Source organism: Momordica charantia (assembly GCF_013281855.1).
Source record: "Momordica charantia cultivar OHB3-1 chromosome 1 unlocalized genomic scaffold, Mcharantia_2.0 BLBB01000001.1, whole genome shotgun sequence".
Classification (NCBI taxonomy): domain Eukaryota; kingdom Viridiplantae; phylum Streptophyta; class Magnoliopsida; order Cucurbitales; family Cucurbitaceae; genus Momordica; species Momordica charantia.
In genome coordinates this window covers 24,202,336-24,219,204 of record NW_028275157.1, presented here as the reverse complement: position 1 = coordinate 24,219,204, position 16,869 = coordinate 24,202,336, and the positions used below count along the sequence as shown (strand labels likewise).

Here is a 16,869-nt window from a genome sequence, read left to right as displayed (position 1 = left end):
TTGAAATGCTACTATATTAAAAACTTTCCATTGTGTATAAATTTTGTTTTAAAATGTTGCAAATAGGAACTAAATGAGCAACTTTTTAAAAATACATCAACTAAAATATACATTTTATAAGTAAAATTAGGCTAAAATCAAGGTTGACATAAATCAAAATAAACCAAAATATATAGTATTTAAAATTATATATTTTAATTTAGAATGATTGACACGTGCGAAAGAAGTTGATGAGTTGCCCCATTCCTCACTCTACTACATTAGTTAATACTTGTGACTTGAGAGATAGAAATGTAAATTAAAAGAAGAGTAGGGGTCTATATGGAATATTGAATAATTAAATATTTTGGAAAATGAGGATTAGTTAAAGGTCAAAATCACGTGCAATTACTTTAATGAACTTTGATGCAAAATCTAATCTCTTACAATATCAAGGCATTGAATTTATCCTTATTCTTAATAACTCATTGACCAATTAAAATATCATATATTAATTAAACACCTACTTAATAACCATTCTATTTTTAATTTTTTTTAAAGAAAACAAGCTCATTTTTTCATGGACTGACTAAGAATTTAAATTCAAGTTCAAATAAATGAAAAGCAAGAAAATTAATTTAAAGTTTAATTTTTAAATATGGAAAACTGTATTAAAAGAGAGACTATTTGAATCTTAAAGACTCTCTCCCCTTTATTTGATCCTCTTTTTGTTTTTGTTTTAAACCTTTGTTAGAGTTTGTTTCGAGGATGAAATTTGTAAATATTCACGAGAGCATTAATAAGTATATCAAACATTTGTTAGGTCACTTATGTTTTCAACGTCTAGTCCTTAAAAAAATTAATTAAATAAAAAACGTTACATTTATTTAATTCACAGGTGGAACAAATTTTTTTTTTTTTTTTTACATAAGTGGCACAAGTTTTAAATGAAATCAAATTCTTAGTTTCCACGCACGTGCGCGTACATACAAAGCTAGAAGTGTTACACGTAATGGTGACTAATATTCCAATTAAATGTATTTTAAATAGTTAAACAAAACCTAATCCAAATTATTTTCTGTAAGTTGCATTAGTTTTGATTTTAATGTTGCATGCTTCAAGTTGATCGTTTAAATTTTTTCAAATAAAAAAAGAGTTGATCATTTAAATTCTCTTAAAATTAGGAAAATATGATATTAAATTACTATTATATATATGTGTGTGTGGTATGTGCATGCATGTTAGAAGTACAAAAAATGTTGGGGGTAGATTCAACTTTCAATCTCAAGGAGATTGATGGGAGATCAAACTCACAATCTTTTGGTTGGATATATATGTCAATTACCATTGAGACTCATGCTCATGTTTGATATATATTTCCCTTTTCTAGTTCAAACCAACCTATAAGCAATGCCGTAGGAAATTACATGTTAGTTGTATATATACTTGGGGACAAAAGTTATTTTTTTATTATTCAGTTATTTATTTTATCTTCACAATATATATATATATATATATTTTATAAATTCTAAGTATCGTAGATTCTTATTCTCAAATATATCAAAAAATATATGTCAGTTTTTTTTTCTTTGAAATATTAAACATTTTTTTTCTAGGAGTATATTCATAAAATATTAACCATTTATTTAAGAGACATATTTGATCGAAGCCAATACATATGTCATTCTCTATTATATATAATGATAATTTCTATCACTAACAAAACTTTTACGTTCAGAATATATTTTACCATATATGTTTTCATATTCCAAGACTTCATTTAACAGTCATTTTATGTTTTGTTTTAAAAGTTATTTTTGAAATCTTCGTCAATTTAAAAAATAAAACACATGCAATTTTCTTAAAACTATTTTTTAATTTTTTAATTTTGATTAAGATTTAAAAAATATCTTCAATTTGATGGAATTTGTTTTAATTTTATAACATAAATATTTACTTTAATTTCAAGTAATGGAATCAATAAACTCTAAACTGTAATTATTAAGGTAAGTTTCCAATGTTAAAATGATTTTAAGAAATATAGTATGTGTACATAATTATAATTCATGACTATTCTTCATTTTTAATGAAGATTACAAAAACGAAACAAACAAAACTTTAGCTCTCAAATTAAAAACCAACGCTCCATATAAATTGAGCTTATTCCTTACATAACATTTGAAGCTTCATCATCGGACATTCCTCAATTCAGATATCTCGTTTGCTTCTCTCAATAACTAATTTAGCTGTTGCATATAGAGAGATGTGTTTGTTGCAGGATCGTCCACCAGTAAAAAGAAAGAATACACCATAAAAATAGATAAAATTTGTGTTCTAATGTAACAAAGATTAAAAAAAAAATGCATATGACAGCAACATATATGAAAAAGAATAAAAATACAAGAGTTAGATTAGAGGGTTGGTGGGTGGTAAGAAATTGAAATTCTATAAAGGAAACAAAGCTAGAGTTGCACACACCATCCTTAGTTCCTTACTCACATCCCATTTTGTCTTTATATATTTAAAAACAACTTTTGACCAAAGAAAAATAGAGACAAAGGCAGCATTCTCAGACAGACAAGCCAATTTAACCTCATTCAACTTTTTAAATTGGTTTTTTTTAATCAACTTTTAAAACGATTATTTTAACATTGAAGCTTAAAAAAAATTCTTTTAAGTCACATTTATGAATTTGTTAAAGTAGAATAAAGTTAAAAGCGCTAAAATAATTATCTTTTACGACTTAAAGGATTAGAAATAGATATTTCGAGAGTTTAGGATTCGTAATAAAATTAAAATTAAAAGTATATTAACTAAAGTAGACATTTTTAAAAGAGATAATATCGACCAGTTAAAAATTCGAACGTCTATTACTTTTTCCCTAAGTGATTGCTTGGGGATCTAACCCACAATCTAAGTTTTCCCTCGACTTTTGATCTTAGTACTTCGTTAAAGTTTTCTTGAAATTAGTAACATGAAATGGGGTCACCCTACCCTAGTTCATTGAATGTTCTAGCCTATATATAAAAAATATAGTTATAATTTTTTTACTTTTAATAAATCAAAGATAGATGCGGACTAGTTTAAAAAATTTAACAGCAAAACAAGATACCTTCTTAGTACATCTAAACCAAAATATGATTTTAAAGTTGAGGAACCGAAATAAAATAACAATCGAGACGGAGAAAAGAATGGGATTTAAAGCAAAATTTGGTTACACATCCGAGTTGGTGACATCACTATCTCCATTAATTTACCTTTTTATGTCCCTATTGATGTCTCAACTCAGGTAGCTTCCTGGAAGCATCGCTTTCTTCCTCCTCACGCTGTGTGCAACCAAATCCCCTGTTTTCTTCCTCTCAAAATTATCAAAATTCTCTCCATACTCCATTTATATATAAATATATCCATCAGTTTCCCCTCCATTATTAACCCCAATCACTTAAATTCTCCTTCCCCATCTGGGTTTGATCTATACATGTCTGTCACCAGCGATCAGTGGCCCCAATTCTACCACGGCGGCGCCGATTCCACGGCCCTCCCACACGGCGGTTCCACCAATGCTAATTCCAAGCCCACCAGACGGCGCTCCCGAGCTTCTCGGAAGGCGCCCACCACGCTCCTGAACGCCAGCACCGCCAATTTCCGGGACTTGGTGCAGCAGTTCACCGGCTTCCAGGCCGCCGGCGCCACCGTGCCCTTGGGCGCCCACAAGGGCCCCGTCAACCTCAGCTTCGGCCACCCCGGAGATGAGCCGCTGCACACCCTCAACCACCCCTCTGGCTCTGTTATGCTCCCTTTCTCCGACGCCCGCCATTTTCACTACCGCCAGCCGCCGGTGGAGCACCAATTCGCCTACCCGCCGGAAAACAGGAGCGGCAGCGGCGATGGGCTTTCTCGGCCGGCGTCGGAACTCGTCGAAATTCAGAATCTGATGGACGAGGACGATGATTTGAATTACGATCTGCAGGAATTGGCCATGGAATTTTCCTCTTCCAATGGGAATGGGAATTACGGCGGTGGCTACTTCCCCTGATTCAATCAATGCAATGTAATGTGAACAAGAAAGAGGGCTCATTAAGTTAATTAGTAGGTGTCCAAATTTATTTTATTTAATCCACTTTTTTTTTTTTCTTTCAATATATCCTGCTATACGTCAATGTTAATTAAAGCAATAGCTTCTTCTTCTTCTTAATTCTCAAATGGAAACTGAAGTTAGTTTTAAGAACAGTTTTCAGATATGTTACCAATATGAACACTGCTACAGATGGTCAAAGTCAAGGACGAAACTCTACTACTAGTCAAAGTCAGTGATCACCGTTGATGGTTATTTATCTTTTCAAGAAAAAAAAAAAGTAATTTAACCTTGGTGGTGGTTGTTGTTGTTGCTGCTGCAGCATCATTAAACGATGGCGTTGTGGTCCAAGTGTTGACTTGAATTAAGTGAGCAAATGAAGAGACAAATTTATAAGATTAAGATTAAGAGGAAGGGCCATTATACATTTTCCATTTCGTCTGTCAATAGTATTCATCTACGCCCGCCCTCAGTCACCGCTTTGAATACCTAAAATTAATCAAACATTATCTCTATTTTTGGCTCCATATGTACCTATACTACCAAAACTAAAAATATCTATTTTAGTCATTTTTTATTAATTTTAGTGATAATTTTCCATTTTTATTTATAAAATTTTCACACAAAAATTAAAATTTTTAATACAAATTTATGATTGAAATTTAATAAGCACGTAAAAATTATAATAAAAAATTGAAATAAAAATAATTTCGGGCTATGGAAATGTAAAACCGAATTCGGAAGGAACGAACAGATTTCCCACGGCGTCGTCTGAGCACGAACATGTGGGCTTCCACCGTCTCCTTCCCTTGTCTTTTAAACCCTCGTTTTCCAATTCTTCTCAGTAATCCAACCCATGGTACAGCCCGTCAATCTCTCAATCTTCGAGCTTCTTTCTTTGATTATCCCCTTGCCAGCAGAGTCATGGTTAGAAGTAATTCACGTTTCTCTTTCTTTCCTCTTTCTATGCATTTTATGATACGTTTTACTTGATTTCCTTGATTTTGTATTTCTGAAGTTTCCCCCCCAGTTTGTTGCCTTCGTTTCGTACTGATGTTGTTGGAGTACTTCCTTGGAATGTGAATTTTTCCGCTTTGATTGCCTTTTCTGTGCTTGTTCTTGTTTACTTCCTTTTCTTTCGCGATTTTAGTTGCCTTTTCTGTTTCTCCTTGGTCTTGCCCTATTTCTGTTGATGCTATTTTGTACCTTTGTTTTCTTTTTCAAGTCTCCTTTCCGCTATTATCAATGATTAAATTTATGCAGTTAGTTTGAAGGGTCAAAACTGAAAAGAAATTGAGTTGTTTTGAGCAGAGAAGGCACTAGGAAAGTTCGGGGTGGTTTTTTATAAACGAGTGAGAGAATTAGACCTTCAAAGGCAAAGAATTCAAAATCTCCAAAGTTACTTAAGGAATGTCTAAGGAGTCCTAAGAAAGAAATTGAACCTACACAAAGGAGACTGGGGAGACAAATCATCCCCTGCCGAAGAAAGGGAAAATTGCTAGAAAGTACTCCCATCTAGGAGTGAAATAGAATATGAAACTGTAAACTTCCAAACACTGGAAGAAGGCTAGGACTTTGACCGTGTACTTGTTCAAAAATGAGCAGTGTAAAAAGATGGTGCAATTAAAAAAAATTCTGGTGTAAAGTACTCCAAAGCTGTGTAATGTATATTCAAAAAAATCTTTTAGGTGAATTGATTTGGATTGAAACTTTTCTTATTTTCATGTCTCTGTGTGAAGGTGAGCAGAGATACAAACTTTGTTGTACTGCTGATAGAAGTTATAATTCCTTGAGATTTTTTTGCAAAGTCTATTGGGCCTACAGAACGTGTAGTTAGATAAATTGATGAGCTTAAGGAATAATTGTTTTTGTGTAGGTTGCTTATCAAACTGGTCAACTACGATTTCTGAAAATACGATTCTAAAGTTGAGTGCAATAAAATAATGCTTGTATCTATGTTTTAGAAAAAAGCTGTAAACAACAACAAAAAAACTTGGTCTTGTTTTTTCCAAACTTTCTTTAAAATGAAAAAACGAGGACAAGAACAGCTACCTAACGTTATGTTTCTCAAAAATTGGAAACGAAAAAGAATTAACAAGAACGTTACCAAACGAGCCTTTACATCAAATGTCCCACTTGCACACAAATAATGATGTTTAATGGATAATGATGTTTAATGGAAGTGATGTGAGTGGATAATAAAGCATTGATGGAATTCTGGAACTAATGTATTGAGAATTATGTGGACTTGACACAGATCTCCAATTCTTTTTCACTGTATTCCTTCTTTTACATTTAAGAACCTGGCCAGAAAGGGTCAATTATTTATTTGAAGTGATAAAAAAAAAACAGTTAAAGATGGGCTCTGGCTTTCTGTGTATATCTCTAAAAGTTATCCAGTTCTTCTCATTAGCCTTCTCGGGTACTTTCCAGTAAACTTCCTTTGCTCTATTTTGGCTTGTATGTGTCGTCTTGCAATATGGGTGGCTTTCACCCACTATAACGTTATTATTTATACAGCCATCATCACATTTTGAGTATACTTATCCATATTTTGGTGACGTCCTTCACCTTTCTAATTGAAACTAATCTTTCAGGAAAAGTGAAAGAGAGAAGAAAGCAGCATTGCTGTCTCATCTATTGTTCAATTCTAATACATCTGCCTTCTGAAAACAATTTTTTATGAACCATTGAATTTTCTTGTTTTCCTCTTTTTCATAATATTTTGTGGAGTCTTTGGAATCTTTTGATGTCTAGGTTGTAAAAGAAGTCTTGTATAGGAGGTTATTGTAATTTGTAATATCAGATCCATGGGATTCGTTTTCTGGAGCACCTGTGAATATTCAAATCCTGCTTCCATTGAGATTCTTTTTTTAACTAAACAAAAAAGGTGTACACAATATGCAGATTTACCATACTCTACCGATGAGGGTCGGCTGCAAGAAGAATTTTCAAGTTTTGGTGAGGTTGCTGAAGGTAATTGCATTGCTTTCCTGCTTAGGCGATGAAACCATTATATGATGTCTAATCTCCGGCCAATTCACTTATCAACCTGTGGCAGTGTTATTAGCAAAAGATAGAGTAACAAAAAGACCGAGAGGTTACGCGTTTATTCAATACACTTGCCAAGACGATGCAATGCTGGCACTGGAAAATATGGATGGCAAGGTTATGCTCCGCCTAGTTCCATCTTTACAAGATTAGATAACTTATGCTTGAAAATTAATGTACTTTCTGCGTCTGTCAAAACCAGAAATTTGATGGAAGGACGATCTATGTGGAAGTTGCAAGACCTGGGAGTGATTCTTTTGGAGGATATCCAAGAACCTCTGGACCCCCGAAAGAGCGGCCGAAACTGGAGCTAGAAGAGGTGGCAGATTGCTGGTATTGATATTGTTCTTACTGAGATACACACAATATAGAATAGATGACTTAACAGTTAATGACAGTTCTGCCCGATGAGATCGATTCCAAAGAATTTGTGCTTGAAGGATTGTTTGATGTGAGTGATGGATTCATTACATTTATACATATAGTTTCAAGCTTTAAATTCTGATGCCATTCTGCAGCTCTTCTCCCGCAATTTGTACGCAACTGTTTAAGAGACTTAATGCATCTCCTCGTGCTTATTGCTCTTTGTATTGTAGCAATTTAGATTATGGTGGCAAGAGCTTTACAAGTGCAGCTTTTTTATTTTCATGATCAAATAATCAGTTTTCAAATTAAAGAAGTATCACGTTTCTCAATCAGTTCTTAATTCCTTATCTTGCACTCAACTTTTGACTCGATCATTTACAGGTGAGATTTCATTTCTTAATTTAATGAAGGTATTTAAGGCTACCCTTATGCTCATGACCCACCCCGACTTCACCCACCTCAGGAACTAGCTTTAGAAGACAACAAAGATTTTAAATTGTTAAATTTTCTGTTTACAGTCTTGAACCCAAGGCATCTCCAAGTTCTTATCATTAGGGTAGGGTCGGTCACTCCTTGGATTGATGCGCTTGAGAGTGTAATATTCACGTTATGTTATGTTAGCTTCGAAATGTCGATATGGATGGAAATATTTCAACTTTATGAAAAGATTGATGTGAAAAAATCATGGAAGTTGTAAAAATATATGAAAATTGTTTGAATTAATAAATAAGACTTTAACGGTAGTTTAATTAGATTATAACGTATCACTTTTAACCATGATTTGATTTAGATATAAGAAATATACTTTTTTCCAACATCCATCATGCACTTCTAGACAGGGCTCAGTCCCACCACACAGAGTGCTTTGCTCCATCTTCTAAACAAACCAAAAAAACAAAAAAGAATAGAATTATAGAGTAACTTTTATCAACTTTTGAAGCTTGATCAATCCGTACGTCTCTGCAGTCGGCTATTTCCTCATCACAAGATAACAGAAGAAAAAGAAAACAACAAAATCTAGTTTGATTCCAAGTTAGCATGAAATGGCTCAAAACAAGCAAACTGACTTCAACTACTTTTATCATCAATCTCAACTCTTGGGAATTGGTAACAACTTCTTTATAAGTCTATCCGAGGGATCATCTTTATTGCTTACCTGATTCACTAAGTGGCTACTTCTCGACATTACACTGCGTGATCCACAGAGGAAATAGAATCCTTGGACTTGAGCTGATGCCTGCAAGTGGGGCAAGAAGAGTGACACAGCAGCCATTTATCTATGCATGTGACATGGTACCTGTGAGTACAGTTTGGCAACACTCGTATTTCATCCCCGTTCAAGAAATCGACAAGACAGATAGCACAGACCGAAGTTGGTGAGCTTGAATTCCTGTAAGTTGAAGTTGGCAGGGCAACCATGTCTTGCTTCTTCATGCCTGAGTTCAGTCCCCTTAAAGCCACCCATTGGACTGTCTGTCTGAGGGTGTGAATGGCGCATTGAAGTATACATGTCAGCATGGTATTCAGACCGACTGTGCAAACAACTGCGCAAGTAATGGCAGCCACGATGACAATGAGGCTGAAGTTGTCGCCGTGTTCTCGCTCGTGAGGAGCTGGGAAAGGAATGCTCGGCGAGGGATTAATGGAAGGAGAGGATGCAAGCTCCATGTACGAAGAACCAAGCAGATTCGCAAGCTGAAATGGCCGAGAGGGAAGCAGCAAACGACATATGGAAACAGGTTGGGGCATGTGATAAAACATATTTGTGGACAGAAAGCCTGGTGGGATCAATTCAACATGGAGGGTGACAATGTGATGGGAAGTAGTGGCATTGGATATGCTTATTTGAATATCCACAAACCTCTTTTTTCTTTTGTTTGTGCGCTACAAACAGAAAAGGGAAGTCTCACTGTCCCCTCACTTTCTTTCATCCTTAGCACCAAAGAAAAACAATCTATTTCTCTTCACAAAAGACAACAGAGAACCTGATAAAGAGTTGGACATTTCAAAAGCAGGTTTCAAGGATTGATCTTCAACTAAATACATAACTCATCTGTTGACCTGATTGCATTCAGATTACTCATTGTTATGATGATACTCATCACTAATGGTGCTTCTGTTCTACTAAAAAAAGTGCAGGCAGATTTTAGGAAGAGGACAAACCAAGAAAAGTATCCACACAAAGGAGATTTTTTAGAGACAATAACTTTGATAAAGAATGATTTCTGAACTGCCTCCCCAGTGCAGTGCTGTGTATCAAATTTGGTCTCATTGGTGAGGGTAAAGGCATGAATAGGCACAAGCACAATCTCCAAAAGATGTGGCTCTACTTGCTTACATAGTCCAATCATTCATTCAAAAGGATCAAGAAAGACAATGTTGGGAAAGAGGTAAGATGTTCAGAAAAGATTAAAAGCATTCTTTGGTCATTTTGCTCACCGAGTGTCAAGTTGAAATTAAAGTTAAAAGATCATAATCATTTAAAGAGTGTAAAAGTGAAACTGTGTGGTGTATGGTGCTTGATCTTGAGTGGCCAATAATTTGTGATTTTGAAGATAAAGAAGGATAAGTATATGCCTTTATGTTTCAATAATGATGGGATTTCATTGATTAGTCTAATCTATGTACAATGATCCTCCTTTCACTGATTGTATGAATGATTTGGAGGATATAGAAAAGCATAGAATGAGGAATCACAGATTTGGACGGATGTTTCCAAGCTTTAGTTGAAAATTGGATTAGTCTAGCAGAGGAGTATGAAAATTGTTGAAAAACTAACCAATAAATACGTGTATTGGTAATGATGTTTCCAAGGGTTAGTTCAAATCAAAGAGCAGGAGAAAGAAAATGAGTTAGCAGAGTTGCTACGGCACTAAAAAGGAGTTGAATAGTTTGAAATTATGCATACTTTTGGTAACGTCAAATCCAAATCCAAATCCAAATGGAAATGAGATGAGCATAATTATTCGATCAGGTGGCGGTCACTTTGTCTCTTACCTAACCTAAGTCCTAAGCAGAAGCAAGTACAAATCTAAATATTTTATTAAAAATCCCATGAAACTCCAAAGTCTAACGAGGATTTAGCTACTTTTTACTGCCTAATGATTTTTCTCTCCTAACTTTCAAAATTGACATTTTTTTTTCTCTCTGTCATAAGTTTGAATCTTGTTCTTGCATTACTCTTAAAAGTTTCAAAAGCATACATGTCTACGTGAATTATTTACTTAATTCACTGTTATTGGATTCCATCATTTTCAACTGTTTCATCAATTCTTTTTTGAGTTCAAGAATTGAAGGAGTGAGATGTTAGAACCATCCACAGAGATGAGGTGATAATAGATTCATCCACTTGAATTATGCACAGAGATGTGTTATTGACAAATAATCTCTCAATCCCACTAAACTATCTGTAGTACAACAAAATGTGGGGAGGAAAGATCTAACTTCAAACTTCTAAAAAATGAGTAAAATATTTAAACCTTAAACTAGGCTCAGATTGGCCATTGCATTAATCTTCCACACGTTCAATTATCTATCATTCATTGTAGTTGGGTGAATCCCTTCAGGTTTTCATTTTTGGAAGACTTTATACTCAAAAGTAAACCTTCATCAAGGCACCTATTCTCGATCAAAAGCCGATAATTTGAATCATCACTCCCACGCTTCGTTGAACTCATGTGATAAAATTGAAACTAATCCAACCTAAATGATAGGACCACATTTGTTTGACCTATATATATATATATATTTCTTCTTTTTTTTTTGTTGAAGCAAGGTTTCAAATCTCTTAGGATGTTATAAAAAAAAATCTAAATCTTTTAGGATAAATACTTAGTTATTTAGTTATTAACTAGAAATTTTGTGCTAACTAACACTTCTCTCTCCTCACATTTCTTTTCCCTACTTATCATAAACATAACGTAATAATGGTGTGTAGGAGATGAGTCCTTCCAAGAGTTTTATTCATCTTTTTATATATGCACTCCACAACATTGTTTTTTTTTTTTCTTTAAATATATATATTTTATATATGTGACGCTAGGCTGCCCTTGGAATTGTAAAATAAAGAATGAGAAGAGTACTCGAAAAAGCAAATCTTGTCTTTTGCGTTGTTCCACAAGAAGAGCGCAAAAGCAGAGGATCAACAACATTGCTTTATTTTGGAATTCCAAATCCTCCTTCCAATTTTCCATTTCAATTTCTACTGTTTTTCTGTATCGAATTTCACAATCTACACTCCCCTCCACGTTTATTTACAATTTCTTCAACCAAATTAAATCAAATCAAATCCAATCCAATCGAAACCCTAGCCCTAAATTATTATTAAATTAAATGTTTCTTACCTGTGCCCTTGATCCACCGTCGCGAACACGCTTCCGGCCACCGCAACGTCCGACTCGATCACCACCCGATTCTCCGACACGTTTCTCACCACGTGCTTTGGAAATCCCTCGCCGCTGCTCCGGAACGAGTACTGCACGTTCCTAATCAGGTTTGGAAACAACAGAATCGGATTGAAATCTATAATCCATGACGTTCCATTCCCTTGCGATTCTGCGCTTGCCGCTGTCGATTTTATCTGCATTCCCCTCGCGTTGTTCCTCTCGATCACCACCTGATTTATTTCCCTGAATGCCGATTTCGATTGGTCCAGTTTAACGATCGGAACTCCTCTGTCCGATCCGCTGAACATGTTGTCTACGATGTTCAATCCGTTCACCACGCCGTTGATCGATTTCAACGTAATCGACGCGTCGCCGAGGAAGAATGTGTTCGAAATGTGGAGCTGAACTGGATCTTCCGCCACGATTCCGGTGTAATCCATGTACGAGTTCACGATTCTCGTCTGCGTAAGCCCCGGTAACTTCAAGTAAATTCCGGTGCCTCCGAATCCGGTGGCCTTGTTGTAGCAGTGTACGCCTGTGAGGATGTTGGCTTGGCCGGATACGAGGATTGCGGTGGCGGCGGAGAAAACGACGACGTCGGTGACGGAGTTATCGTTGCCGATGAGGCTAATTCCGGTGCCGGAGAAGTTTCGCTCTCCGGGATCGGCGCCGGCGGTGATGTGCTGGCCGAGGAAGGAGCTGCGGATGAAGGTTTCGTGGCCGCTTTGAACTGAAATTCCAGTGGTGGTGAAATGTGTGATGTAGCAATTGTCTATGCTTGTTCTTAAGGAATTGATGATCGAAATGCCGCCGCCTCTGTAATTGGAGTCCAACAGAAGGTCTCTGAAAGTGATGTACTCGTAATTGTAGGATGAAGAAGAAGCGAGCTTCACGACTTCCATGGACTTTCTCTCTTTCTGCTTCTTGATTTTCGCCACCGGTGACGACGGCGACGACGAAGACGACGGCGACAAATCTATCAGGTAACCGTCAGAAGGAAAATCGTCTGAAGCGCGTAAGCTTCCACCTTGTATCTAAAATTTATAAACAAGTTACCAAAAATCACATCCAAAAATCACATTTATTTTATTCTAGATAACGTAATTCTGTTTTTCTTTTTTCTTTTCTAAATAACAATTTAATTTCTGTTAGTTTAAAAAAAAAACAATTTAATTTCTGTTAGAAAAATAATAACAAGTTTAAAAATAGAATAGACGTGATTAATTTATAGATCTAATTTGTTAAACTTTTGGGTAAATAGTTCTTTTTTCTAGTACATTGGGTAAAATAGTTTCTTTAACTTTTCGTAAACACTTCAATAAAATATTCTCTGTCTTTTATTTGTTTATTTCTTTGTCTTTTATTTGTTTATATCCATGTTAGGTAAATATTTATTTAAAAACCGACATTCGATCCTAGCTTGAACAAGACATTACTTATTTTTCTAAACATCGAGTTCAAACAAATATCACACCTCCACTATAGAAAATAATAATAATAATAATAATACTTAAGTAAATATTTTAAAGCCCTGTGTAATAGACTAGTTATATTTTTTTAAACAGCACACCAAGGATTTTAAATACTCTAAAGTACATTTAAATTATTATTAAATGATTGATAAATTAATTAATATTAAACAATTTTTTATACAAAGTTTAAGTATTAAAATTCAATATTTGAAGATAAACTAAAACAACACGTTTGAGGACAATATTTATTGTGCCTTGCCTATGAGTATAGGGAAGAAATAAAATGCATAAATGAAAAGGTTATAAGGATCAAATTAATACTCTAAATATGTCCATTTGAGCTAGTTTAATTGGTTAAGGCATTATCTCTGATTAAAAGGTCGAGACTTTAAATTCTCACCCCTGTATATTGTTTTAAAAATTCTTAATATATTTTAGTTATTTTATGAAGTTTTATATTTGGAATATAATAAATGATACACTACATGTTTTAGTTGAATATTTTATCAAATCCAAATATTCGGAAGATCTTTCTTCCAACAATTGCACATGAAATATAATTTTTAATTTGAATAATTAAATTTATATAATATAAGTATATAAGTATGATATAAAATTTATAAATAAGTACGAGTTCATAACATTATTAAATACATGTTAATATAAACATAGTTTAATCGGTTAAAATATAGATCAATAGTTCAAATCTCCACCCCTACATATTATTGAACTAAAAATATATACATCTATAATGTAATTTAGTACCTGTGTATTTTGAGTTATTTTATATATAATTAATTTATCATTAATATTTAAAAAAATGCATCTTAAAAATATATAATTAAAAATACAAATTTATGGTTGGATGACTTTGTGAGGCATCAAGAAAGCAAGATTTGAGTTGAAAGAAAGAGAGAGGCGTTTCCAAAAGGAAATCGAGACCCGAATATTGTTTGAATTGAAAAGCGATGCTTTCCATTTTCCGAAAGCTACCCTTGAAAAATATTTAACTAAATAAAAGTCATTAAAAAAGTGGAATATTAGATATTCGAGAAACAATTTAATGTTTAAAATTCATATTTAATATTTATAGACCTAAAAAAAAGTCATTTACGGACCAAACAAGTGTTGAGTTTGCAGGGAGGGGGAGGGGGTGAATTGACATTTATGACCCTCTAATTAACTTTCACCAACTACCCTCCTTCCCGTTTCCATTGGGAATTACCAACATTAGTTGCACTGCTCTGTCCACCTAATCAGAGACTTTTCAGTTCTTTTTTCTTTTTATTTTCTATGGTAAATTAGAATTTTTGTAATCAGGTGCGGGAGTACTTACCACAATGTTGCCTACGCCGGCACCCGGTAAGCGCAAGGGACGGCTGATTAAGTAATTTCCACCGTCCAGATTGATATGAGCGCCTCCCAGGTTCCTGATGCCGTCCATCAGCCACCCTTCACCGGGAGATCCGTACGCATCCGATAATGCCCGGAGAAGCGATTCTGTGCTGTCAACTCTGCCCGTCGGATCCGCTCCGTACGCCGTCACGTGATACACACGAGCGCCACCTGGTGCCTGCACTATCAAATACCGTTCTAAGCTGATTCCGATGATTTCGAAATAGAAAAAAATAAAGATAAAAATTAAATATATTACCTGAAAACTTGGTGGTGTTGGCGTCGGTGCAATGGAGAGTGAATCACGACGAACCGGAAGCGAGGCCTTGAGTTTCTGTAATTTAGCCAAATGGCGGTTATAATGGCGGCTCCGGCCGGAAACCTGAGCCGCCGGCGCCGGAGAAGAGAGGTGAACTGTACTTGGTGATGCAGATTCGGAAGTCCACAACAGCATGGCCGGCAGCCATAATGTGAAAATCAGAGCTGCTGCTAATTCCTTCGCCATTGCTGTCTCTCTCGAGAAGCGTATGGAGCAGGCTTTTATAGGGAGAGAGAGAAATAAAAGTTTTAAGTTAAAGGTTGGGGGCATGGAAAGAGGACACCAGTATTTGAAAGAACACGAAGCAAAATTAATTAATTAAATATTGTTTAAGGCAATGTGATAAAGAATATGACAACACATCTCACCCACGGCGATTTCGAGATAATTATTTATCAATCTGAACATACCATATGTTAAGTAGGAGATTCGAATTCTTACTCAACGAAAAAAAATTTTTAAATCTCTTATGAATTAAATCTTTGGATATATATATTTATAATGCTATATTCTAAAAAAATTCAATATAATTTAGTTGTTGTTGAAAAATAAAAGGGGGAAGTAAGTAGGGTTGCAAGTTTTGGTATGGTTTGGTTTGGTAGGCTAACAAGTTTGACAAAGGGTAAGGTATTTTTACCAACAAAGTAAAGGTTATTGTTGAAGCAAGCCCAAAACGTGTCTGAAGCTGAAAATCAACGTCACCATAAGTAATTTTCAAAATTTAGTTTTATTTTGTTTATTATAAAATAATAGGCAGGGCATCGCTGAGTAAAAGATGAGATTTTAAAAAATATATATTTGCTTATAATATTTATAAATAAAAAAATTCAACGGAAACATTTCATGATTTTAGAAAATGATAAAAGTAAAAGAAAAGATAATTTGAGATGGTAATGAAAATGAAAATTATCACTTCCTTTACAGTTGTATTCAAGTAAATTTGTGAAAATGACTTTTTTCTAATTTAAAAATTGTATAAAGTTGTATTTCAACTGACAAATTACTTGGATAAATAAGTTAATTAGTTAGTAATATATCTTTATGCTTTATTGTTAAATCGGTCCATGAGTTGGTGGACAGTTTAATTAATAATCATAATCCCCAACAGATTTGGAATAACTTGCAACTGAAGATTGCTTCTTATAATGTTTTGTGTATATATATATTGCAATCTAATTTTCGTTATATATACTTATCCTCTGAGTTACTATTTTTATAAGTATTAGTTTCATATGAACCATCATGGGATGGTTCAAGTGGTCAATAAAGACTAAGAGGGAATGAGTTCAAACCATGGTGGCTACCTACCTAAGATGGACACACAGATTTCAAAAAAAAAAAGTATTAGTTTCATGTGACAAAATTAAATTTAAGTTAACAAACAAAGTACATTCTTTGGAAAAGTTTATTATTTCCATTATATTAAGATTCATTTGAGATTATAATTTAACAAACAAATTTAATCCTGTTAAATAATTTTAAAGGATTTGCAAGAATTAAAATGCTACACATTAGCTAGGCCTCTAGGGTTAGATAAAACATTAATTATAGTCATACACATATTCAACAAGGTTAAAAGTCATCTCCTATATAATTCCTTTTTCTACATCTATGTATGAATTGAATTGTATAGATGTCTCAAACTAAGTAAATTGAATTGCTAGAATTAGACCTAGGAGACATGCATACAACTAAACGAATTTTTAAAAAATTGTAATATTAAATTAAGTCGGTTTGATAATTAATGTCAATCGATTTGTTTTGAAACAACCCATTTGCACATTTAATCAGAGCAATATGTTGCTGTCTCAAATTATTTCATTTTCC

General features: G+C 34.2%; 4 protein-coding genes across 4 annotated transcripts; 2 read left to right on the top strand and 2 right to left on the bottom strand.

The window, feature by feature from the left end:
* The first annotated feature begins 3,314 nt into the window (after positions 1–3,314).
* LOC111015794 (VQ motif-containing protein) lies at positions 3,315–4,209 on the top strand. Its single transcript, XM_022290948.2, has one exon. It carries the CDS (start codon positions 3,458–3,460, stop codon positions 4,013–4,015), a length of 558 nt encoding a protein of 185 aa, XP_022146640.1. The 5' UTR covers positions 3,315–3,457; the 3' UTR covers positions 4,016–4,209.
* Positions 4,210–4,756: 547 nt separating this feature from the next.
* On the top strand, positions 4,757–7,688 carry LOC111015686 (RNA-binding (RRM/RBD/RNP motifs) family protein). Its single transcript, XM_022290783.2, has 4 exons — positions 4,757–4,988; positions 6,962–7,030; positions 7,116–7,222; positions 7,308–7,688. Exons 1-4 carry the CDS (start codon positions 4,838–4,840, stop codon positions 7,443–7,445), a joined length of 465 nt encoding a protein of 154 aa, XP_022146475.1. The 5' UTR covers positions 4,757–4,837; the 3' UTR covers positions 7,446–7,688.
* A 786-nt stretch (positions 7,689–8,474) lies between these two features.
* Positions 8,475–11,408, bottom strand: LOC111015846 (RING-H2 finger protein ATL78-like). The gene has a single exon (XM_022291018.2). It carries the CDS (start codon positions 9,230–9,232, stop codon positions 8,657–8,659), a length of 576 nt encoding a protein of 191 aa, XP_022146710.1. The 5' UTR covers positions 9,233–11,408; the 3' UTR covers positions 8,475–8,656.
* Positions 11,409–11,550: 142 nt separating this feature from the next.
* LOC111015845 (polygalacturonase QRT3) lies at positions 11,551–15,260 on the bottom strand. The gene is made up of 3 exons (XM_022291016.2): positions 14,983–15,260; positions 14,665–14,901; positions 11,551–12,890 (listed from the first exon to the last, which is right to left on the bottom strand). The coding sequence occupies exons 1-3, from the start codon at positions 15,226–15,228 to the stop codon at positions 11,811–11,813; spliced, it is 1,563 nt and encodes a 520-aa protein (XP_022146708.2). The 5' UTR covers positions 15,229–15,260; the 3' UTR covers positions 11,551–11,810.
* Between the last annotated feature and the right edge of the window lie 1,609 nt (positions 15,261–16,869).